We start from the raw sequence: 24,819 nt of genomic DNA, 5'->3' as shown, positions 1-24,819 counted from the left end.
CACTGTTAAGCTCTACTACTCCCCAAAAGTCACTCCAGTACTGGCATCCTTGAGTCCCACACCCCAAGATATCCAATCCCATGCAAAGCAAGCTAATCTTCCTACATCATGTGACCAGCAGCATCTGCCTCCTAGCACACCCCTCGACAAGCAAAAGACAAAGAACAAGTCACCTTTTAAAAGCATCTGTTATTTGCTGTTATTTGTTTTCCTTCCTCACAACTGTAGACCCCGGGGATGACATAGGCTCTTGAAATTGACATTGTAGTTTATTAGCCTGTGTGTGTTTCGGGGGACACAGTTCACAGACTTCGTCAACTTTTCAGACGGATTTGGTAAGTGTCAAGAGCCATGACATGAGGAAGGGCTTCCCTTGGGATAGAGAGGCCTTTACTATCTTCCTGATACAGATAGGAGTTTGCTGAGCAAACCTTGGGTTTGCGGAGGGATAGAAAAATGGCACCGAAGAAAGCTTCCTTCACTCAAGAGTTTCCAATGTTTCCTTGTGAAACAGTAAAACAAAGCAAAATAAAAGCAACATATTGTGTGTATGTACAAGAAGGTGGACTGTAGGTACACACATTCATTCATCCATCCATCCATCCCTTCACAATTTACTATATGCAGCCCAGGAGACACCAAGCCCAGGAGTCCACATTCAGCTCAGTAGTAAGCAGTCATGCGGGAATCATGCATCTCTGACCAGAGAGGAAGGTATTATAATATAGGGAAAGGCTTCTGGGTGGGGATGTGGGGGAGGTGCACCAGAATGTGCAGAATCCAGGACCAGAAAAAACATTTGGTAAAACGCAAGAAAAGGTGTGTTGAGAATGTAAACTGGGGGCGAGAGAGCATCCGTGTGAGCAGAAATGCCTTTAAGAACCCACACCATCAGGCTCCACAACTCACTGAGGATTTCTCATTCTTCTCTGCGGACAGTGTGTCAAGGAGCCAACCAAGCCAGCATGGCTGTGCCGAGGCTCACAATCACAGTAGCTTAGCAGGAATAAAGAGGAGGCCTGTGTCTGATCCTCCGAGCCTGAAGGGCACTGATAGGGCAGATGGAAGACTGATCACCAGGCTCCACCATAGTGACTGAGCAGCCCGGGAGTTCAGAAGCTAAGAAGAGGCTAAGACAGTTCGATCCATCACCTCAGCAGTGCCCCCGACAAATAAGACTGCTTGCCAGAAACAGCAGAGATGCCCTGTGAGAAGGAAAGCCGGGATCGTGTGTCTATGAGCTGAAAAGAAATGAGGTTGTCTGGTGGCTGCCAGAATCTGGTCAGGGCATGGTAGGGGTGGCCATCCTGGGCTAATGGCTGCTGTATGGACGAAGGCCCCAAGCTGCAGGATCCTCTTCTCTCCATCTTGCCCTTGCCTGCTCGTTATACCCTGCTCTTCTATCCCATGTAGTATCCCACCCCAGGGTGGTTCTGAACAGACCACTACATAAAACTGTCCATTATCTGGGACAGGGACTCTAGCCCCAGCCCTGTGCTTGTCTCTGGAACATTCCCGAACATGCCTTTCTTGTGAATCACTTGGGAGATATACAGACTCAAACATGGAGGAAGGTGCCTTCAGAACTGCTGGGAGCTGGAGCCCAAGACCAGACCCAGTCTCAGAAAGTCGGGTAAGTTACTGGGTCTCCATGAACATTGGGAGGACCAGGGTCTCCTCTCTTCCTGTGCCAGAGCCATGCCAGGGATCCTGAGACATCTACAACAGTCAGAAAGCATGAGCCAGGCCGTTACACACAGAAGAAGACAGGGCTCTGAGAGCTCTTGGCCCATTGCTGAGGAGTTCACCTACCCCCTACTCCTCGCTGGTGGAGAGAGTGAAGGGGATAGTTTTTCTAAACCACCTTTAGGCCAACACCAACATGTGAGAAGTAAATTTCTTTTTTTTCTTCTTTTTCTTTTTTTCTTACACTTGGCATTTCCCAAGCGTTTACCAATCAATTCCTTACCATGGCTGTTTGAGGCAGGTGACCGGTCATTCTTCTACTCCAAGGTCATGGCATTTGGCAGGTGTTAGAAACTCTAAATTGATGCATCAGGAGCCATGACTAGTACTCATGGCCATGGGTCAGCTGACGAGTCTCTCTGTTCACACTCTGGCTTCAGAGTGAAGATTTCCAAACAAACTCACATTAATGAGGAAGGTATTTGCTTAAAGGCCTCTTCGGGCAACCAAAGTTGGGGAGATCCATGGCATTGGCCAAGGGGGTGCTCTAGAACCTCAATCTGGCTTCTCTTCTGAACATTCTACTTCCGTGAAGGGATAGAGGAGGCTCTAACCAAGTGGCACAGGGATCCGTTTGTGCTCAGAAAGGTATATGTAGCATGATTAATAAGAACCCAGAGACTGATACTGGGGTTCAACCTGAAGGTCAGAAAAGGACAACAGTCAGTCACAGGCTCTTACCTCTACTTCAGTCTGAAGTGCCTCCAAGAATCCTCAGAATGAGACTACCTGAGAGCTGTCTCCTCCAGTTTTATAATCTATTCCAGTGCTGAGATTAAAGGCGTGCACCACTACCTCCTGGTTTCCGTGGCAAACTAGTGTGGCTTCTGGGATTAAAGGTGTGTGTCACCACCGCCTGGTCTGTAAGGTTGACCAGGGTGGCTCTTTTACTTTCTGATCTTCAGGCAAGCTTTACTTATTCAGATAAAAATGAAAGATCACTACGTACGTACATACCATACCATACCATACCATACCATACCATACCATACCATACCATACCATACCATACCATACATCTTAACTGACGTTGGTTACACAAATCCACAGGGAGACATGGCTCAGAACTACATGCACAGCCAAGTGGGAACCAGCATCAGTGAGAGCTGAGCTTGGCTTGTGGTTGGTGCCAACGGCAGGTCCTGATTTGACTTAACTACATTATGCAAGATGTTACCACTCACCAGCATTGCCTTTGAGTCTATAGCCCTTTTTAGACAAAAATACTACTTAGAAAACTACACAGGGCTTCTTAATGCTCCAAAAATTGAGATCCCAACCCTGCCCTGAGGACCTCAGACTCCGTGCCTTCTGGCCTCTCTGCCTCCTCTTGTCATTGTGGCCCCACCCCATTACCCTTCTCTCTGCACCTGTGTATATCAAACCCACCTCTTCACACTGCCTGGGTGACTGCTCCCCCAACCATCTGCTGACTTCTTGCACCCCAAATACTGTATTTGAAGGAAACCTATCCTTTTCAGAATTCAGGTTCTCGGGCTCCAGAAAATAGGAAAAATGGTCAGGGCTGGTCATAGATGTGTGCTGATGCCAACAACACAAACAGATGCGTGCGGGTGTACAGTGGATAGCAATCAACAGTTCATGGGTCGATGGATGGATGGATGGATGGATGGATGGATGGATGGATGGATGGATGAATATATTGCACAATGGAAGATGACATTCCAACAGAAGTCAAGAGAAAGTTGTCTGGTACAAATCCCCAGCTGGATTTATGTTTCTGGCTACATGTGGAACCCTCCCTCATTACTAATGGCCTTGGATTCTGTCATGATTTGGGTCTCCCACCTTGAAGCGACCTCTGTGTGCTGACACTAGGAATACACTTCCCTAGACAATTGTTAATCACTACTCTGGGCAATCTGGCTCGTGATACAATACCAGTCATTTATATTCTAGCCTGAATTCCACATTAGTGCCAACTTTCTCAAAAAAAAAAGTTAATCAAGGGAAAGGAGGAACATTCTAGGGCAAAAGTCTTTTCATGTACCCATGGTGCTGTGCCTCATGGAAAATGAAGAGGAAATTTAGTCCAGCTCTAGAGGGAAAGTCATAGATGTGAAATATCTCAGCACTCTAAATCATGCCAGAGTCTACCCAGATCCTCGCGTACAATCCCAACTCTATTCCTCTCCCTGCTAACTCTAGAACAACTGTGAAACAAGAGGCCCAGTGTGACATCCCAAGACCCTTTCAGCATTGGGCAAGGTAATGCCATGAGAGACCTTGTTTTCCAGGGCTGAAAAAATAACTCTTCCTCTCTTAAGTTGCTTTGAGCCAGACAATTCATCCTATCAATAGAGAAAGTAATATAATATAGAAAATGGCACACAGAGTGGGGGCTGTTGCTGTGATAAACCTGACTGGGGTGGTTCTTCGGAAATATTTACAACCGCAATGTGGAAGTGTTTGGCACTTTAACACGTTGGAAGCAGAGCTAAATGAACCATTCTGTTAAGAGCTTGGGATACAAAAATACTGAGAGAAACATGGGAATCAAGACGTCTGGATGAAGATGTTTGGGAATGGAACACGAGCTCTATTGGAAAGTGAGCGGGTTAAAGACCATTGAGCAATGTTTTGGCAAATGTGTATGTATTGACATCATTCTGTCCATGTTCTGAGAACTTGCATGAAGTTGAATTTAAAGTTGCTGGACTAATTAATTTGTTTAATGGGGGAAAATTTCAAGACAGGGAAACATCAGGCTGTGATGTGGCTCCTGTTTACTGCTCTTATCCAAGTCTGTAGTGAAAATAGCAAAAAGGTTGGCTCACTAGAAATGCGCAGTTTGTAGAATCAACTAACCTGGGCTTATAGGGCTCACAGCTACAGAGACTGAACCAGCAATCAGGGAGCCTTCATGGGTCTGACCTAAGTTCTCCATTATATTTTATGGTTGTCTAGCTTGGTGTGCTTGTGGGACTCCTAACAGTGAGAGCGGATGGGTGGGCAACTCTTTGGCCTGCTTTAGAGACCCTTTTTCTCCTACTAGGTAACCTCATCGAGCCTTAATATGAGGGGATACGCCTAATATTATTGCAACTTGATATGCCATGTTTGGTTGATATCCTTGGGAAGCCTACCCTTTTCTGATCTGGGGGAGAGGGGTGGGGGGTTCTGGGAGGAGAGGAGAGAGTAGAAACTTGGGACAGGATGTAATATATGAAAGAAGAATAAATAAAGAAAATGTGCAGTTTGTTGAGAATAAGAGCCTGAGCAAGTTAAAAATTACAGCCACGAGAGCCGCAAAGCACACTGTAATTGTTAAAGAGAGCCGAGAAAGAGGCTATAATTGTTAAGGATCCATATCCTGCTCTGTCTTGGGACAGTACAAGTGTGGCTGGGGACAGGGTGCAAAATGACACCCGTCAAAGGCTCTAACTTTGAAAAATGCAAATTTATTTCAATAGAGAGAACTTGAACAGAGAATTCAGCTGAAGGGGTTCTCTGCTCCTTGAAAGCAAATCTAAGAAAGTGTTTTCCTAACATAAGAACACAAAGCTACTAACCTGTGCTTCGTTGGAATCAGGCTCCATTGTCCTCCTCTCTGTACTAATCCCTGTTCTTCACACTCCTGAGAACCTAGCGGAGGTTGGCTGCATCACCTTTATGGTACTGGCATTACCATAAAAGATTCAAGATTATAGGAAGGGTCTCAGAGGTTTTCTTTGAGGTTTCAGAGAGCAGCTGGGGTTGGGCAATGTATGTCAGAGTCAGAGTCTTTACAAGAAGTCCCTCAAAGGCCACCACAGGAAGCTGTGGAGTGGGGGGTGTACCACAGAGACCCCAGGGTGCTGGAGATGCCGGAACTGTGGAACATTTACTGGGCAAGCTGTGGGCATGCGGTGAAGCTTATCCATGAGTAAGGCTGTGTGTCCTACAAGTGGCAGATCCGGAAGTAGACGATATAGCTAAGCCATTTGGAGCCCAGGAGATTTCATCCGGAGTCCCGGCCAGATGTGATGGTTATGGAATGGCAAGAATTGGTGTTGTCCCAGCTGGGTTTTGGTGTTGCATTGCTATAGCCTTCTATTTTGGAAGAGAATGTTTACGCTGTGCCATTGTACAGTTGTACGATGTTCCTTGTTTTTGATTGTACAGGAGCTCATAGTTAAGAGATTACTTATGTCTCAGGAGACATTTATACTTTCAGCATTAAACAATGCTGAAACTGTTGAAAGATATAGATGGTTTTGAAGTTGGACTGAAATGCAGTTTGCATTATGAGATGGTCATGAGCCTCTGGGAACAAAGAATGGGTACGAATGACATAATTTTTCAAGTGATTTGTTTGAGTATCAAGTGGACAAGCGGTAGACTTGTGGGGTTTTACATTGCTGTCAACTTGATAGGACTTAAAATCATCTAGGAAGTAAAACTTTGGGCAAGCTTATGAAGAATTTTCCCAATTAGAATAAGCAAGGTAAGAGAAGATGACCTGCCCTAAATGTAGGAAGCAACATGTCATGGACTGGATCCTGGCCTGAATAAAAGTGAGCTGGGTGATGGCATTCTTCTCCCTCTGCTTCCTGACTGCAAGTGCGTTGTGACCAGCTGCCTCAGGCTGCTGCCACCAGGACGGGCTGGTACCAACAGCCCAAATAAAACCTTCCACCCTTAAGTTACCTTTGTTGGGGTGTTTTATAACAACAGGAACAATAAGAAGGCAGTGTGCCACCACAGGCCCAAGGCACAGTAAACCTTTTGTCTTTGTAAATTGATTTCCTCAGGAGTTGTTGTGACAGAGCTGACTAACACATACAGAAGCTGAGAAGGGCCCATCCCCAGAGTTTTCGGTTGATCCAGTTGCTTCTTGCTGACTCAGACCCTTGTTTCCATCATGAACCACTGGCTTTATTAAGCCACTCATAATGTTTGTATCCAGCTTTAGGTTTGGGAAAACCATAAATGGGATTCGTGGTGCACTGTTGCCTGGCCCAATAAGCTCTTTCTATGAGTTTGAAGTACTGATTCCTTTGGTGCTGGGGGAAAGGGAGGTCCGTGATTGAAATCAGTTATTGGCAATGGCCTCTGGTTAGTGAATTAGTCTTTCTTTTTTTTTTTTTTTAAGATTTATTTATTTATTATGTATACAACATTCTGCCTCCATATATGCTCAAATGCCAGAGGAGGGTGCCAGATCTCATTACAGATGGTTGTGAGCCACCATGTGGTTGCTGGGAATTAAACTCAGGTCCTCTGGAAGAGCAGTCGGAGTTCTTAACCACTGAGCCATCTCTCCAGCTCCCTTACTGTCTTTCAAGGCTCAACTCAGACAACTCTTTAAAATAGCCTTGCCTAGTCCATTTGCCCTGTCGTTTTTCTTTCCTAAATTACATTATATGCCCCTCCTCTAAGCTGATGTCCCCTTTTATCTGAATGCCATTGACCTGTCTTCAAATGTTCTCCTCAGGACTGTGAGCTTCCTGAGAGAAAGACTCATGCCTATCTTACCTCTCTCTGCATCTTTGGTTGGGGCCATCCCAGGACAAGTGAGGCCAAGCAGGTCCCCAAGCAGGACCCCAAGCGGGAACCCACACTGACTAAATTGCTGGAGGAAAAAATGGTTACGAGATTATGTATCACAGATGGCAGATACCCCCAGAAACTGCAAGTGTGGGAAGCTGGTTGTAGGGATCTGGCCTCAGGTCGTTTGCCTTCCTAAGCTTCCTGGCATTCAGGATCATTAATTCTTCATGAACTGTATCTCTTCTGCATTGCACACCAAGCTGAATGTGAAGCTCCTCTGCCTAGCATTCCCCCATCTGGAACAGCCCTGTGCTGTGGACATGAATACTAACGCACCACTAACATTCCAGCCCAGAAGTGAGCCCAGGACTATCAATTAGCAACTTCAGCACCAGGATGAACCTAACACACTCGGATGTTGTGGGTCAGCTCAGTGCAAGACGAGACAACAGAAAGCAGAAAGAGCCCAATGGGCAACCATTGCCAAGGCCATCTTGTGGAAACAAGGAAGACTTCACATAGAATACATGGAGGGGGGAAGCAGCCTGAACTTCCATGCCTTCTACCTTCTCCCTCAGTTCGTGGGGGGAAGGATGGTAGCAATTGTTCAGCACTGGTAGGCGGTAGCGATTCTTCCTGGAGCATTACTGCTCCTGGAGCTGCTGAATTCTCCTCTTAACCTCCAAACCCCACCCATGGAAGTACTGGGCCATATGCACAGATTCTCTGTTGTCAACAAAGACAAAGGCTTTCCCCAGCTACTCTTCTGTGATTCAGGGGAGCCATTCTCAAGAATGGAAAGACAAGCGAATGCCTTTGTCACCCCACTTCTTCATGGTGATGCAGTTACCTCCTTTTTTTCTCTAACTCTTTGTTCCCCTCTGGCTTCCTTCCCATATGCGTGGAGAAGAGCTTGGGCCTTGAAGGCAGATAGAGCTGAGCTCAGAGCCTCACTCTGTTGATCACGTCAAGTTTGTGTCCGGGGCAAATGCCATCATCTGTTGTGGGAGCTCCTTCTGCTCCTTCAGCCAAAAGCCGCTGAGATACCAGCCCATTGGGGCGTGGTCTCTCGTTTGCTAACCTACAAAATGGTGAAGAGCGCATTACCTGCCATAGGGACACAGCTGGGATCTCTGATTACCCTAGTGTGCCGGCAATGTTGCTTTGCCTATTTCACAAACGGCTGAACTTTAATTTCTGTTCCATGGTCCCATTTCTCTCCGTCATAGAGAAACCACAGTTAGTTTAAGATACCTGGTCTCCAACATTGCCTGTTTATTTGGAGTAGTGCAGTAGAGGTGGACTTCATCCAGACATTTGCTGTCTCTCTGTGACTTCGGAGCCAGCCAGTCTCTGGCTCGGGGGCATGATTCTTCTCCTTGCCGGATTTACCCAGAAGGGACAGATCAAGACTCTCTTGCTTCATGCAGGCATGAAGCCAGCATCTGTGCAGTATTTCTACGGAGAGGAGGCTGTAGCTGGGAAATCACTCTAGCAAATCCAATCTTCTGGGTTCTTCTCTCAGCTTCCATATCCCACTGGAGGCTGTGCTTCCAACATGCTAAGCAGACACCAACCCCCAGGCTCCTCAGACAGTCAGCAACGAAATCCCCCTCTGCTACTTTCAAACTAACCGATAAGAGACTGTTGCAGGCTTTTTATATCATGCTAAGTTTCCATGAAAGTGGCCCACTGTGTCTATGTCATGTCAGCTCAAGCAGTAGAAGCCATGGGTCTCAAGCGTGGATCTGGGTAATTGGTTACAGGAAATACCAAGTTCCATGAATATCTCCCAGCTTTATATTGCCTTGTTTGCTCAGACCTTGTCCCGGGGTCAGGCCTCAGCACAATGGTGGTAGGAGTCCCACCATCTCTCCGCCAGGACTGCTTTATTTCCAGGCAGCTGGGTGCACTGGGAACTGGAGCCTGCTGACAGGTTTAGTGCCCCGGTAGGCTGTTGGGTGCACTCGTCCACTTATAGCTGGCCTTATTACCAGTCATCAGATCCTCTGGCTGCCTCTCCTTCCTTTTGTGTTCTCTTCCTCCTGGGTCTTCATTTGTAGAAGCCACGGAAGCAAACACATCCTGCATGTGCCCTCTCAGGCTGTGGACATGGCTGCAGCCCCAGAGCCCTAGGAATGCCCTGAGAGTGGGACCTGTCAATCAAAGGGTCCAGGACCCTGTACCCTCGCTTGATTTCCATCCTCAGCTCTGAGAAAATACACCATGTCTGCCAGTCCCCAGTGTGCTTCTGCCTCCCCAGAGGAAAATCCAGTTGCCAGAGTGGGAGGAGGGGAATTGGGGGTCCCAGAAGCATAGGGACTGAACTGCAGGGCAGCTCCACAACTCACTTCTCCTGTGACACTGGGCAGGCTGGCACCTTCTCTGAGCCTTAGGTGCCTCATATACTAAATGCGAGCTAATGAAAGTGCCGGCCACATGGGGCTATTGAGATGATTAAGTGAGGTTAGGCATGTGACTAGAACATGGTAAGAACTCCAAGGAGGATGGCTGCCCTCATTAACGCAATGATTACATAACCAGGGAAGAATGATGCCAGGAAATGAACACACTTGCCCAAGATGATGAGAGGGAGTGCACACACTTGGGGAAGACAAGAGCACGCTGATTGTCTGTCATCAACACCACAGTCAGGGAAGGGAAGATGACCTGTGGCCTCCCTCACCTTTGCCCCATCCCTACTCAGAGCCTCACCCCTGGCTCCCCACTTCCTCTGATGCTCACCCTTTTTGTGTGACTCCTATACCCTGGCTTTCACCTTCCTTGGCTGACCTAGACTCTGACTTCGGTGGTCTCAACTTTGACTTAACCCTAGGATTCTGAGTGGGGCTGGCCAGTGGCCAGAGTTAGGCCATGTGTCGTGGAATGAGACCGTTCCCAGGGGATGGCTGGGAGGTGACAGTTCTTTGTCAGCACAGTAAGCACAGACCTGTCAGCCCCAAGGCAACCTCTGCGGTGACAAGCAGAAGGCACCCGCTAAACACCCTCACTTGGATGTGACCGATGACTGCGGAAGGTTAGCACCAAGGTTACAATGGCATTGAACCTTGAAGCCCTCCGAACTTTCCATAGAAGCCCTTGCATGCTGCCCTTAGTGAACCCTAGGAGTTATCATGTCTATTTCATAGCTGTGCAAACTGGGCTCTATAAAGTTAAAGTCACATAGCTCAGAGACAAATGAATCACATACCTTCCTTCTTCCATGAGTGGAGTTTCTTTTTTTTTTTTTTTTTTTTTTTTGGTTTTGGTTTTTCGAGGCAGGGTTTCTCTGTAGTTTTAGTGCCTGTCCTGGAACTAGCTCTTGTAGACCAGGCTGGTCTCGAACTCACAGAGATCCGCCTGCCTCTGCCTCCCAAGTGCTGGGATTAAAGGCATGCGCCACCACCGCCCGGCATGAGTGGAGTTTCTTGACCTGGATGTCCACAAATGTGTTTCGTGGGAGAGCCGTGGATTCTGTGCAGAGTGCACGTCATGCACACATGGTTGTTCTAGGGGGAAATGTCTACAGTGTTTCCTGACACTTGATTATTTGAACAGATTTGAAGCTACCCATCCTCCCTCACCCATCCCTGGAGAGCCACCCCGTCAAGGCCTGTGAAGTGTCTACCCTGTTCCTAGTGTAGTGTGGGCACCAAGCCTCTGGGCTCCAGGACTCCCCCCTCCCCCGCAGGATCTGGGTAACTCAGCAGTCTGCTGCCAGAGTCTCAGCTGCGTGGGTGGCTGCACTCTGTCTGAACTCAGCCGGCCTCGGTGGAGGCTGTGCTAGAGCATGAAGGGGGATCCCTTGGGGCAGTGCAGCCATCAGGACACGTGACAGAGCCTGTGAGTCTGGGTGTCCCCAACTCTTTCCTCCTTTCCCTTGCAGTGCACATTAGTCCTGCTCCCAAGAGAACGTGATCAGCTTCCACAGATGAGGCCATGCTTGATGCGCAGGGACGCTGCCTGAGAGGATGCTTGCCCTGAGCCCAAGTGCCGTTCAATGGTCCCTTCTTTTTCCTGCAGGAGACAGGGGGAATGTATGCAAAGGGACCAGCAGGGGAAACTGAGGCATGGGGAGATGCTTTCTAAGTCAGGACTGCCATCCAGCTCCAGGGATTCTCACCAGGCACTTTGATAATCTTAGTCAATTTCAGCTTCACCCTGTTCCTGCCAATGAAAGGTGGGGGATAGGGGACTTCCAGAGGTTAGATACTTTGCCCAAGTTCACATAGCAAATCTGAAACTCACACCCTGACTTGAACGTTGCATTCGCTTCTCCGACCTGTGAAGGTCCACGGCAGCTGTACCATCAGTCTGCACAGGGTTATCCTGTTTTGATCCTCTGAGCCCCTGCCACCCCAAACATCCTTCTTTCTCTCCAGCATGACCTGAGATTGTGAGAAGCTGGTCTGCTGGACGGACAGTCTAGTCTGCAGCCATACACTGGCAGCTCTCTGGGTTCAGGGATTCTTGCTTTTGCTTACTCAATGTGAACTCACGCGATCAGGAGTGACAGGTCAATGATGCTCAGTGAACAGGTGCAAAGTCAATGGCTGAATAACTCAATGAGCCCTCGGGTAAATGACAACATACCCACTGAAGGCTTTGGGAGGGGAACCAATGCTCTTTCTCTTTGTCGGTCTTGACCCGTCCTCATGCCAACCCATATGTCAGATGAGGACGTAGACACCCAGAGACACATTGAGTAGAAAGGACTCGGCCCTGGAAGCTAAGTGAGAAAGTCATCTTTCCATCTTGAGTGGTGTCGGGTTGGATAGAGGAGGCTCTGGACCAGGTTTAGCTTCATGGGTGGAGTAGGGATGGGGATGTATGCAAAGAAGGAGCCTCGGCCTTTGCTTTCTAAAGCTCCTAGTCTATTTGAGGAGGCCTGACTTATACATGCAGAACATTTGGGAAATGGCACAAGACAGCAGTGAACAGCACTGAACTGCACATGATCAGGTGCCAACCTCATTCTCTGCCTTCACTAATCTCAGTCTTAATACCAGATGGGGACCCCAAGAATAGATTCTTCTACCCAACAGATGAAGAGCAAAGATGGAAGCCACGGGGAAAGCTGAGGCTTCCTCAGTTCTGTGCCTGGTCTACAGTGGCAGAAGCAGCAGGTGTCCACCCTCGGTCACAGGCTCAGCCATGTATCAGACACTGATTGAGAGCCTTGTGAGAAGCATCTCACAACCTCACAGCAGCAGGGTGAGGGACATGTCCATATAATGTTCAAGGTGGAAGTAAGGCTCAGAGAAAGAATTCATCATGCCCAGAGTCACACAGCAAGGGGCGGGATGCATGCAAGTCCAGTTCTACCTGCTTCCACACTCCAGTTGCCTCGTTACTTCTGTTTGTGGTAGGAGGAACTGTCGCTGACCTGATGGACAGGAAGATGTGAGGTTGAGGGAAGAATGAGTAGAAAGGAAAGGAGAAGGGGACAAAGAGAAGTGAGGTGAACAACAGAGGAATGAAGTAAGAAAGGGAAGAGAGCAGGAGAGTGGGCAGAGGAAAGGAGAAGAAGGGGCTTGAAATTAAATATGCTCAGACAAGCAGTCACATGTTTTCCTAGGATCCCTATAGACCTCTGACCACCCCACCCCTTCTCCCCATCCCAACAGCCTCCAGGAATCCCCTAACAGAGCACTATTAGAAGATCATGTATAAAGATAAACCTTGTTTTCAGAGCATACTGAGGATGTTGTCTGGACATGCTCAGTGTGACTTAGACATCAGGGACTTGTCCCTTGTAGTTCCAGCTACATGAAGTCCACAATCAAGAGCTAAAGTCAGGGTAGTCTCCATCTTTGATTGCAAATGGACACTGTCTGCACACACATCTTTGTGTGCAGGGAGCCTGGAGTGGATCTGGGATTTTTCAGGGAGAGAGAGAGAGAGAGAGAGAGAGAGAGAGAGAGAGAGAGAACACCAGTGTTCTACCCTTATGCCCTCATTTAACCTGAATTACTATCCTTGAGACTCAGTCTCTGAATGCAGCCAGGCTAGGGGTTAGAGCTTTAATTTGATGAACTGGGGGCACACAAAAATTTAGTTCATACTAGGACAGCTGAGAGGAGAGTTAGAGCTGGAAATGGGGTATGAACAGGCGAGCTCACCTGAAGAGTAGAGGGACATGCAGCCCTGAGACTCAGGTGAGATCAACAGGGTGAAGCTGTCAGGTAGCCAGTACTTGTAGTCAGAGACTGCAAGACAGGTAACCCCTGCAGTCAGTGACGGATGGCCTGCTCCTTTGGCAGCCCCTCCCCTCCCCACATAGTCTGCTGCTGTGCTGCAAGTTCCCAAGGGGCAGGAATGGGGGCTGCTTTTGCCTCCCTTCTCTCTGGTTCCTCATGTTCTTCTCCATGAGATCCTCAGACTTCCTTGTGAACATCTCCCACGTGATATCTGCTCTTCTGTTGCACAGGAGGGTACTGTGTGTGTGTGTGTGTGCGCGCGCGCACGCGCGCACATGCATGTGCCTGTATGTGGTGCTTATCTGCATGTATGTGGTGCTTATCTGCAGATACTACCTGCTCCTTACAGTAATATCAATAATTAATGGGCTATTGTGAGCATAGCTATTTGGTTGAGGGTAGATATGTCACAAACAGTCGAATGAGTGAGCAAGAGTGAGTGAATGAATCATCACTTGAGAAAGTGTGCTTCTTCAAGTGGTCAAGAATAATCTAAAAATTGTCCATTTTATTAATTAATTGATCACTGAGTGTGGTTGTTTGAATGAGAATGACCCTCATAGATTCTTATATTTGATTTCTTGGTCCCGAGTTGGTGGAGTTGTCAAGATTTAGGCCGTCTGTTTTTGTTGGAAGAGGTGTGTTACATGGGTTGGGCTTCCAGGGTTCAAAAGTTCACACCACTCCCAGTTTGCTCTCTCCCTCTGGTGCTTGTGCATAAGAATGTAGCTCTCTGCTACCTGTCTGTCTGCCTGCCTCCCTCCCTGCTGCCCTGCTCCCTTCCTCCCTCCCTGCTGCCCTGCTCCCTGCCTCCCTGCTTCCCTGCCTGCCTGCCTCCCTCCCTGCCTGCCTCTCTCCCTGCTGCCCTGCTCCCTGCTGTGAAGGGCATAGACTCACCCTCTGAAACTCTAAGCAAGTCCCCAGTAAAGCCAGATAGGACTAAGACAATGAGATCAAGGGCTTTAAGGTGGGAAAAGAAGCCTCAAGTGCCCTGGAAACTCCCTGCTGGGTCCAGGAGAGGCTCTTTCTGGGGGCCCAGAGAGGCCACTGCTAGGGATAGGGAGAGGCCCCTGATGGGGGCCAGGAGAGGCTTCTGCTGGGGACCAGGAGAGGTCCCTAGTGGAGATGTGGACTTGAACAAAAGTGGACTGTGTATTACCGGACAGAGAAAGGGATGAGAAATAGCCTAGGCAGAGGATATGCAAAGGCCCTAGGGCAGGACCATAAAGGACAGTTTGGGGGAATAGAGAGGGCTTGTGTGGCTAGATTCCCCCAAAGGACAACCAATAGAGAGGGAGAATTAGTGGAAGAAGCCAAGCTACAAAAGGCTTAGGGTGTGACTTCATGTTATTCCCATGGCCCAGAAGCAACCAAATGCAATACCTGTGGAGGAACTTAGGCATGTCTGGCCTGTAAAACGAAGAGAATCCTCTGTAGGCTGCTTCTTCAGAGGGCTATATGGGAAAAATGAGAAAGGGCCTTTGGCAATCTCTCAAATTCTTCCTTGCTTATGGGCATTCAGGTCATATGACTGGCAGAGCCCCAAGGAGCAGTTTGGCATGCTTCCATGTGGCATCCCTGAGAAACTGGCTAAGCCCCTTGGACAGTACCATGCTCTCCTCAGCAGAGAGGCCCCCTCTGTTCCTTGAGTCACACTAGACCAGTTGTCTTCTGGGAGTCCTCACTCCAGCCCTTCTTCTCTTTCCCCAGAGGATGGGAAAGAGGCAGGGACCAGTTCCTATGTCCATCATTATCCAGTACTCCAGGGGAAGAAGCTCGGGCGAGTCTGAGACATCTGGAGGAGAGCTGAGGCTTTGAATTGGGTGGAAGCCAGATGTGGCCTTTTCAGCCTAGAGTCCTAGTGCCCTGGTCTGCCAACATGAATGACCCTAGAGACTACGAGACAGCCCTGGATAATAAATCCTAACCCCAAGTTCTGGCTGGAGGACTTCAGGCAAGTTCCTCATTAGGGACAAGCCTCAGTTTCTCTCCATACTGATGGCAGGCCCGACCTAACTAGCCTGTGGGGCTTTTGTGGGTGCCACACGGGTCATGTGATTCCACAGCAAGGGGTATTGCAAACAAAAGGAGCATATAATTCTGAATGCACTGTCCCTGCTGCCCAAAACAGGACACAGTTTGGAATCTGAGCAAGAGTTAAGTGCCGTGGAGGTGAAGCATGCTACTCCAAGTCCCTGGGCCAAGGTGCAGACCATGTGTGGCCCTCAAAGGCAGCTGATGGTCTGGGTGATGGGAGGTAGCTCTCCTCATCGTCATATATGCCTGGAGTCAGACTGCCTTCCGGTATGTGCGAGTTTATGTGTGTGGGAGAGAAAGCCGATGGCTTTTTGCACCATGTGCACATGAGGATCTTGGCTACGGTCTTACAGATGCACCCTCATGGGTGTATTATGAATTTGGAGTCTGGCTGTGTGCAGCACAGCAATGTCTGTGTAGGCTTGAGGGACTTGTGTCCATATGTTAGGGGTAGTATATATGTGTACGTGTTTATGAAGCCATATGTTGAGGGATGCTGTGAGCTCCAAACACAGCATGCGTCTGTGTGATGCAGAGGAAATGACTGGACAGGGATCTGGGGAGCAGCCTTGGTTGGGGAATTTCAGTGCAAATGCACACGGAATTCTCAGGGGAAGTCCAGACAGACAAGACTGACAGGCAGCTGGGCTGGGGAAGAGGAAATTCCTGAGTTTTCTAGAGAGACACACCTGCCATCAGTTGCCACCAGGAGGTGAGGCCGCAGGTCCCCAATCATCGCCTTTTCATTGGCAATCCGCAGTGAGGCTTGAGGAATCCTGTCGCTAGAAGGGGGAGGTCATAGAAGAGAGACTGCTTTCTAAATCCTAGGGCACTAACTCAAGTGCCACCCCGCTGTTCTAACTGCAGGTGAGAGGGCAAACAGAAAAGAAGAGGAGATTTAGAAAAGGGGGAGGGGCAGCAAGGGCCTAAGGGGATTCGCAGCTATTTCCCTCTCCCTATTTCCTGTCACTAGAAATGAGCCCTGGACTTGGAGGGGACTCAGCAGATTCCCAACACCTCCTAGAGAGTTTAGAGGAGCCCTTTTTCATGGGCGAGGTAGACTTTCCTTACCTCAGAAAGGCAAGCAGTGGTTAACTGTGATTTTCTCTCGAGTCAAAAGAAATCTCAACGCTCTCCGTGACACACACACACACACCCCTCTCACACTCACATACTGGGGGACACCTGCTGACCCCTTCCCAAACTGCACCCACCATCCTGGTCCCTGACCGGGTCTGTCTGCCCAGGAGGGCATTCCCGGTATCCTGCACAACCAGGGGCAGTGCAGTGCAGGCAGCAGGACTGGGTCCCTACCCCGCCCCTCCGCGGGTCCCCGTGGCTGCCTCTACCACCCCAATCGCCCGGTGCGCACTCCGGCTCCGCTCCGCGCCAGTCCCTGGCGCCGTTCATTCATGATTGGTACTCGGCCCCTTGAGACCCAGCCCGAGAGCGGGGCGGAGCGGCCGGGCGGCAGCAGGGGCGGGCGGAGCGCGGCTCCCGCACCGCACGCGGCGCGGGCTCGGCAGCCTCGGCCGGGCGGGCACGCCGGCCCCGTGTCCAGCACCAGGCAGGCAGGCTTCGGGGCTCGGGGCTCAGCCTTCGGCGAGGCCAGAGGTCCGGTGGGGTGCCCGCACTGGGGGGCGCCAGCGAAGGCTCCCGAGAGCCGCTGGCCCTGGGAGTCAGTGCATGTGCCCGGCTGAAGACAGCAGCAGCCAGAAGCTCCCGGCACCCTGGCCCCACGCTCTCTGAATACCAAGCTGCAGGCGAGCTACCCGGGGCTTTTTGCTCTCTTGCTTTTCCTCTCCTCAAATTCAGAGTGGGCAATCCACACCGATTTCTTTTCAGGGAAGGGGAGAGACAGGGCCTGGGGTCCCAAGTCACACACAAGTCTTCGCTGCCATGGGGGCCGTCATGGGCACCTTCTCATCCCTGCAGACCAAACAAAGGCGACCCTCTAAAGGTAAGTTCTCTGTCCTCCGTTTTCTCCCCTGGATAGGTTCGGGGGTACTGGGTGTTGTGTTGGGATGCAACGTCTGTCTCCTTTAGTTCCAAATCCCCTAGCAGTGAAGGGTCTGGACAGCCTCTTGTATCCAAAGGAGTGAGAACCTCGTGGGAGGGTTGGTGTGAACACCCAGGGGCAGCAGTCAGGGTGGGCGCTGGCAGGGGCCGCTGGACCCTTCTATTCTGGGAAATATACGGGAGCAGGACGAGGCGGATTCACAGGTGGAGAAAGCTGCGTTCTCTGGGCTGGGTGGAAATGTTAGGAGGTTCTTGGCGCTCCCATGAGGGCTGATGTTGGTGCAACCTCGGGCATCCTGCAAGGTGCTTATACTCTTGAATGCCTCTTTGGGAATGGAGCATGCCAGGTGCTCACCTGAGAGCCTCAGCATGAGGGAAGACAGTGATTTGCCTGTCCACCCTTAAAACCTCTGCAAGCCAAAAGGAATCAGCTACATCTAGGTGGCAGACCCCCCAGGCATGGTCCTGGGACACGGGGAGTCTGCAGGAAAGAACACAACACAGCTAGGATAAGGTGTATGTACTGCTAAGGTCTGAGGACTTGGGGTGGGGGAGGCAGAGATGGAGAAAACTGTGAAGAGGTGACTGGGGAGGTGCGCGCGGGGGGGGGGGGGGGGCAACATGAAGTTCACATATCCCGGGACCTTCCTGTCAGGAGCCTGCTCCACAGCTGCCTTTCTCCAGCTGTGGCATGCCCATCAGCCCTGGGACAGTTGTTAAATGTCCATGTGGAGTTGGGTGACCTTGTTGGGCCAAGGCTCACAATGCAGGCCTCTTTGTCAACAGACAGAAAGTTGCTTATAGGGATAAGAAAGACTGGAAACAATCAAGATAATGATGGGCTTGGTTGTTTAATGCTCAAACGCCATTGCAGACAGCAGAAGGCTTCTAAACAGTTTCACCCTCAAATGTCCAAGTTCTGATACTTAGCATATTCTGACTACAGGTGAGGGCACAGTGCCCACCTTATGCTAGCTAGTGACCAGAGCTGTCTTGGGTGATAGGGGGCCCCGGCTATCACCAGTGAGTCTCCTCGCCAGACCCGTTTCTTCTCATCTTGGTAGGGTTTACAGATAGAGCTATCCAGGAAGAAAGGGTCAGACGAGCTGGCTGAGCATCAGCTCCCAGGTGATGAGCCGAGGCTGGCATGGCAGCCGAATCGGAAGGGGCTCCTGCTTATTTGCTGGCATCTTCACCCTGTAGGGAAGGCACTGATGTTATTCAGCAGCCCAGAGAAAGGCAGGTGTGCAGACCTTGGCCGAAGGTCTATGTACTCTGAGCTCTGCCTCTCCTGGATCCCAAGGTGCTGTTTTACTGGGATGGTATTCAACACCAAATCCAAGCCTCCTCTCCCATCATGAATGAGATGATGGACAAGGATATGAGGTCCCATCGACCATGTAGGGGACTGTAGGGCACAGTAAACTTAGGTTTATTTTTTTTTCCTTAAAAAAATAATCTACAATGTCTGTATCTCTTAGAGAGAAGACCAACATCACATTAGAGATCTGTGGCTATAATCCAGTGTAGTAGAAGTGCGAATCTCAGTTCTGCCACTTTGGTCTTGGACCATGGGAAAAATCTCACTCCCTGTAAGTCTCAATTTTCACGTACATCAACTGGACGAGAACACTAGCTTTCACGAGAAGCTGAAGCGAGTGGAAGAAGGGAGTGTCTCATCTCACACGCTGTGCTTTCTGAAGCCACTAAAAGAGACTGTAGTAAGAGCAAAAGCACGGAGGAGTGATGGCCAAGGAGACGCATAGAGCCATAGGGCTCCAATGTTATCCTCTATCAATTCCAGTCTCTCAGTCCCAAATCCAGGTCGCCTGGGGTCAGCGCCTGCAAGATTCCAGAGGCCATAGCATTTTCTTCTCTCTCCTAGGAACTTAAGAAAGAGGAGAGTGTATCAACACTCCCTGTGTGTGCTGCCATGGAGTGCCTGGCACCGTGTTTTATTTGAACATTCTCATTTGATCTTTATAAGAGAGTCTGTGGCTCCTGGAAAATCCAGGCTCACTGAGTGGGTCCCCAAGCTAGCCCTTCTCTTCAGAGCAGTAGACATCAGCTTGACCTGTCCACAAGTGTAACCATATACCTGTCCCCCAGGCATTTGTCCCCAGGACAGAGGTCAGTCTCACTGTCCTGTCCATCAGAATGAAAATCAGCACAAGACCCTTCTAGGGAAAGAGGCTTAAGAATATGAGTATGAACAGGGTTCCACTGGGAGGCTCGTGAACAGGAATCCTATCTTCCCCTGGTCACTTTCTCCTTTAGTGTTTTGATCTCTGCAAATGGGAGGCATTCTCCTGGACATTTTTTAAGGTTCCATTTGGCTCTCAGATTCTAAAGGTTTTATTGTCGGTAAAAAGCAGTCACTGGAGCCACCACTCTGATATCTGAATTGTCAGGCTCAGATCTAATTAGATGCAGTCAGGAGAGAGTGGTGGCAACTTTCAACAGAGAAACCTGTCTCCCTGCTGGGTTCAAATCCAGGCTCAACCACTAACTAGCTGCATGACTAAGCCTTGTTTTCCTCCTCTGTGAATCAGGGACAGTAGTGGTTACCCTCTGAAAATAGCGGTTGGGTTGCATGTGTGTGTGTGTTTCGGGGATGATGGAAGGCAAGACCCTGCACAGAGCCTGCTACATGATCAGTGGTCAGCAACTTCTAGGACCTGTTCAGTGTGTGGCTGTGCTGCTTAGGCCATCTCAATGCCCTAGAAGCAGTCTTTCAAGCCCTGTACAGATAAGCAGGACCAGAAACCAGGCACCAGGATGCTGAGCCTCTGCTATGGCCCACTAACCTCTGCACTGTGGCTGATCGTGGAAACACCACAGTTGACTCAGCCCTGGCTCCAAGTGCTTAAAGACAACTTGGACATACATGTGCAATTTTAAAACAGGGTGGCAATCCAGTGTGGTTAGTGCTGGGGGAAAAAAGCACCTAGCCCGACCTCATGCTCGGGAAACACTCCCCCAAAGCAGCCAAAATCTGTAGTAATTTAAGAGCTTTGCCACTGAAGAAGAACATAGCATTCATTTTCTGTCTTGTTTGGGATTTGGGTGTATCTTTAATTGAAAATGGGAAAAACCTTGCCTGGGGGTTTCAGGCCTTGTCCCCAGTCCTAGGTAGAGTTTCTTTTGCCAGCAGTATCAAGAATGCTTCCCCGCCCCCCGCAAAGACTCCACTGATGTTTGAATGTATGAGCAAGGCTGGCTAGAGTGAGGGGCTAGGCAGAGAATCATGCAGGTGCAGCTACAGTCTCTGTGGGAATCAGGACATCCCACAAAACACTGGATAAGCTCCATCAACAGAAATTGGCCTGTCTGCAGATAACTCCGTGTTGCTTGGGTGACTGGTTTCCAATTCATCCATCCAAGTTCAAGAACAGCATTCAGAACTTTGAGAGTCTGAACTTTAGACTACCGTGGTGCCCACTGAGTCATTGAGAAAAATTCATAACTATCAGATGATTTTTATAGACAGAGTCAAATACGAGAGTGGTCTTGTGGGTCCTAAATCAGAGACCCCTTTGGAGAATTGTAGAGGCACAGAATTCCTGATGAGCCTGGCCTTGAAGTGGTGGAGGAGGTGGTATGTTAATTCTAGAGAGCCCTGGAAGGCAGCAATCGGCATGGTTATGAAGAGGCAGTGATCCCAAACCACACCAGCCTGGGCTCAGAAACCATTGCCAGAACACTTTGCCTTGGAAATACCCTTTTCTTCATCTCTGAAAGGGGAGTACCAAGCAATAGGCATGAGTGCACCCCTGAATCTTCTCATCTCAGCATCTCTCTCCAACATTTAAGTTCTGCAAGACTCTGACCCCCAGTCTCTATTGCATTTACTAATTCAAATTTCACCCAGATTCCAAGAACTCACTCAGCTGTTTTTATACTCAAGTATCCTTCTCTAGGCCACACAGAGAAGTGACTTCTCCCATCTGAATTCCCAACATTTGAAAGGTGTATGCTCTCCTCACTCACAAGTCGTGCTTGGAGTCAGTCAATGGAGGTGCTAACCCTTCCCTCATCACCATAGTACAGACACCTTGGGCACCAGAAATGTGTCTGACTCCTTCTTCACAGTCCCTGGCTTTGCACATAGTAGGTACTCAGCAAATGTTTTCCAGTGGAAGCTATTACCAAGGAGATGGTTGGTCTCTCATTATTTCAAAGAACTGCAGACTTCACAGAAAAAGTTAGCTTACCACTGGAATTTAAATTACCAGTCCCTCTGCTTGAATGCATTCCGTTATTTGGTCTGTTGGCTTCGAATTAGCTTTGTCCACGAAGTGTACGGAATCTGTTTACCATTCAGCAAGCAAGTGCTGAGAACCGTGTTTCCACTCTGCAAGTCCTGATATCCATAGAAGGATTGGGCAAAGAGACAGGCTGCCGAAATCCAGAGGTGCTTTCAGTCTGAGTCCAGGAACCCGACAAAAACAGACCCCTTTGTCTACCTAGAAGGGCTTTGCCCAGTAAATGTTTTATAATTGTATGAGTGAGTGTGTTCCTTAGCAGGTGAGCGAGTGATAGATGGCTGCACAAATAAAAGACTCAATAAACGAGAAAAATGAATGAAGGAGCAAGTAAATAATCAAATGAGCGGCAGAGGATGATGATTTGAATAAGGATGTGATTAAATGACTGTATCCGTAAATGAATGAATGCGTGCGTAGGTGAAGGATGACGTCCTGGGGAAAGGGCAGCAGAAGACTGTTTCTTTATGAAGGACGGTAACAATTGTGTTACATAGTTTCTGTTCCTCAGCATTTGTCTCAGTTCATGGCGGCTGCCAACAACACAAGACCATAGGCTGAGTAATTTAAAGAAAAAAAAAGGTTACTTGGGTCCACAGCTCTAAAGATCAGAGGTGAAAATAGCCCATTGGTGACTAGTAGCCTCCTTGCTGGCCGAGTCCTGAAACACACAGAGGTGAGTGGTACCATTGGGGTTTCTTCTCTTCCTTTAAAGCCTCCAGCCCTCAGGGATGGGGCTCCACTCCGAAGACCTTATTGGATCCTAATCACTAACCTCCCCCAAACTCTAAATACTAGAATTTAACTTTCCACCCTTTTAATACTTCATGAGGGAAATTAAGCTCCAGGGAGGATGAACCATAGCAAGCCCACAGGAAAATGTGGAGGAATCAAAGGCACAGGAGACTTTAGTGCTGAGAGTAGTAAAACTTAGAGGAAGTACCTCCTGGAACACAGCTTAGAAGAGCCAGGAAGGTGTTGCTTACTGGTCGGTATGTAGTGTCTGGAGGGAAAGTGGAGGGAGAGTAGGGTGTCTCTTGGCTTCAGACTTCTGCTGGAAGAAAGGCAGGGATTCTTCTCCAATGTCACCTCTTGTTTTCCAGATCCACTGTTATCTGGTCTACATGTCTGTTTGTCCACTTGATCAACCCCTTAATTCTGCTCTAACACTGCTCCCTGGTGTCATTTCTGTCTAAGATCAACTCCAGCTTCTGCACCTCCCTCTTGTTACATTTCCAACTTGGGACAAATGGCTGAGATGTCTGTTTAGCATATCAAAGCAGACCTGGCCTCCCGGTTCTTTCTGCATCCCTCAGTCTCTACCAGTTACATGGCCCTCTTGGCTAGCATACCAGACATACCCCCTATCTTTGCCTTCTCCAGGGCCTGGACTGCCCTTCCCTATCTAATCTAACCATTTCCTTTATCCACTCTTTTTGTACCTTTGGGCCTCCTGGCTGCTGCACCTGGTCCTCCTCTCTCCCTTCTCACATAGCACAGCTTGCTCTGGTCATGTCCACTCTAGGCTTTCCCAGATGTCCTTGCCTTTGGCTATGCTCTCCCACATAGCCATAATAAACCTTCCTCTCCACCACACCTAGGACCAGTCATGTCCTCTCCTTTCCTTTGCTTTCTTCCCCCTCCCCCAATCTGGTGCTGAAATCCAGGACCAGTCATGTTCCTTTTCCTTTTTATTTTTTTTCATTCTCTTCCACCTCTATCCCCCAGTCATCTGGTAAACTCCTACATATTCTTCAAGGCCCCATCCAACATCACCCTACACTCCTGCAGACAGAGCACATCTCCTTTTTCTCTTATCCCCCATGGCTATTGATGCTGCACCACACACACACACACATACACGCATGCACACACCCATGCACATACCCATGCACACACACACACACACAAGCGCAGACATGCATGCACACATGCACACATATACCCATACATATACCCATGCATGCGCGCACGCACACACACATATGCACGCACACACATACACCCATGCACATACCCATGTACACACACACATGCACACAAACACACACCCATGCTTACACACACACACACAATATCTTGTACACATCAAGGCTATTATTATGGGTTTACACAATTATCCCTCTACCTGGCTCTCAGGGGCTGATTCTTATTCCAAAACCCCTATCAAGCCTGACACCTGGTCTAGACTTGATGGATGTTGGCTGTGTGGAGGAAAGAATGGATGGGTTGGTGTATGTGTGTGTGTGTCTGTCGCATGATGACTAAGGAGCACAGGAGTACTTCAGTGCAGAGGAGAAATCCAAGACCCAAGTCCGTGCCTAGGGAGAAGCCTGCAACATTCTGCATAATGCTCCTGGAGCGGATGCTCCCATCCGTCAGGCAGGGAAGGGACATAATTAGAAAGGAAAGAGGGAGAACAAGAGACCAAGGGTCCTGGAGCTAGCTTTCAGAGAAACTAGTTTCTGCTCTTCAGCTCCCTCCAGGTGCTATCTTAAGTAGGTCACCTTCTAGAAGTAGCCATAGTCAGGTGGGATATTGGTCTTTTCCCATGTGCTGGCTAGCCATGGCAGTAATACTTTGGATTAATTCTTACTATTCTGGTTCCTATTAAAAGCCTGTTCAGAAGCAAGAATAAGACCTCATTAGAATCAGAGTGCTGAGAGAGAGTGGCGTGACGGTTTAGAGCACTGGGTCAAGGTCACAAAGTCTCCTCTTGTGTCGCTCTATTTGTAGGGATGCTCTACTCCATTCAACTGTGGCCTCCGACTTTATGCTCCAGGGACCTAGAGCCATTATAGCCATGGTCACTGACATTCTGGGTCATTTCATAGCCATTCCCACCTATGGGAAGTTGTCAAGTTCAGTTGGTAACAGAATTCCCAGCCACAAGGTCTGAAATCATAGATCAGCTTTCGGGGCCAACACTAATACCCCAAACCAGCCCAGCCTCCACCGGATGCTAGCACCTGGCTCTTCCCATTGTTAGGGTGCTTGACCTTAACCCTGCAGGACAAGATGCTGTGGGAGTCCCCATTTTACAGGTGAGGAAACTGAGG

At 49.1% G+C, this 24,819-nt stretch overlaps 1 protein-coding gene across 4 annotated transcripts in view; it reads left to right on the top strand.

Annotated features, from left to right (window-relative positions):
• The window catches only part of Kcnip1 (potassium voltage-gated channel interacting protein 1), a 380,756-nt gene that overhangs the window by 150,297 nt on the left and 205,640 nt on the right, over positions 1-24,819 (top strand). For 2 of the 4 annotated variants that reach the window (XM_057774254.1, XM_057774252.1), the window contains exon 1: positions 17,244-17,436. The exons of 1 other annotated variant lie outside the window; for it this stretch is intronic. In XM_057774254.1, the coding sequence (XP_057630237.1) occupies positions 17,376-17,436 (61 nt within the window). In that variant the 5' untranslated portion in view covers positions 17,244-17,375. Of the gene's footprint in view, positions 1-16,961; positions 17,437-24,819 lie in introns of those variants that run through there. One more of the 4 variants, XM_057774256.1, reaches the window with a different exon arrangement.

The sequence above is a fragment of the Chionomys nivalis genome, chromosome 7 (assembly GCF_950005125.1).
Source record: "Chionomys nivalis chromosome 7, mChiNiv1.1, whole genome shotgun sequence".
Taxonomy (NCBI): domain Eukaryota; kingdom Metazoa; phylum Chordata; class Mammalia; order Rodentia; family Cricetidae; genus Chionomys; species Chionomys nivalis.
This window is presented reverse-complemented; position numbering and strand designations above follow the sequence as displayed.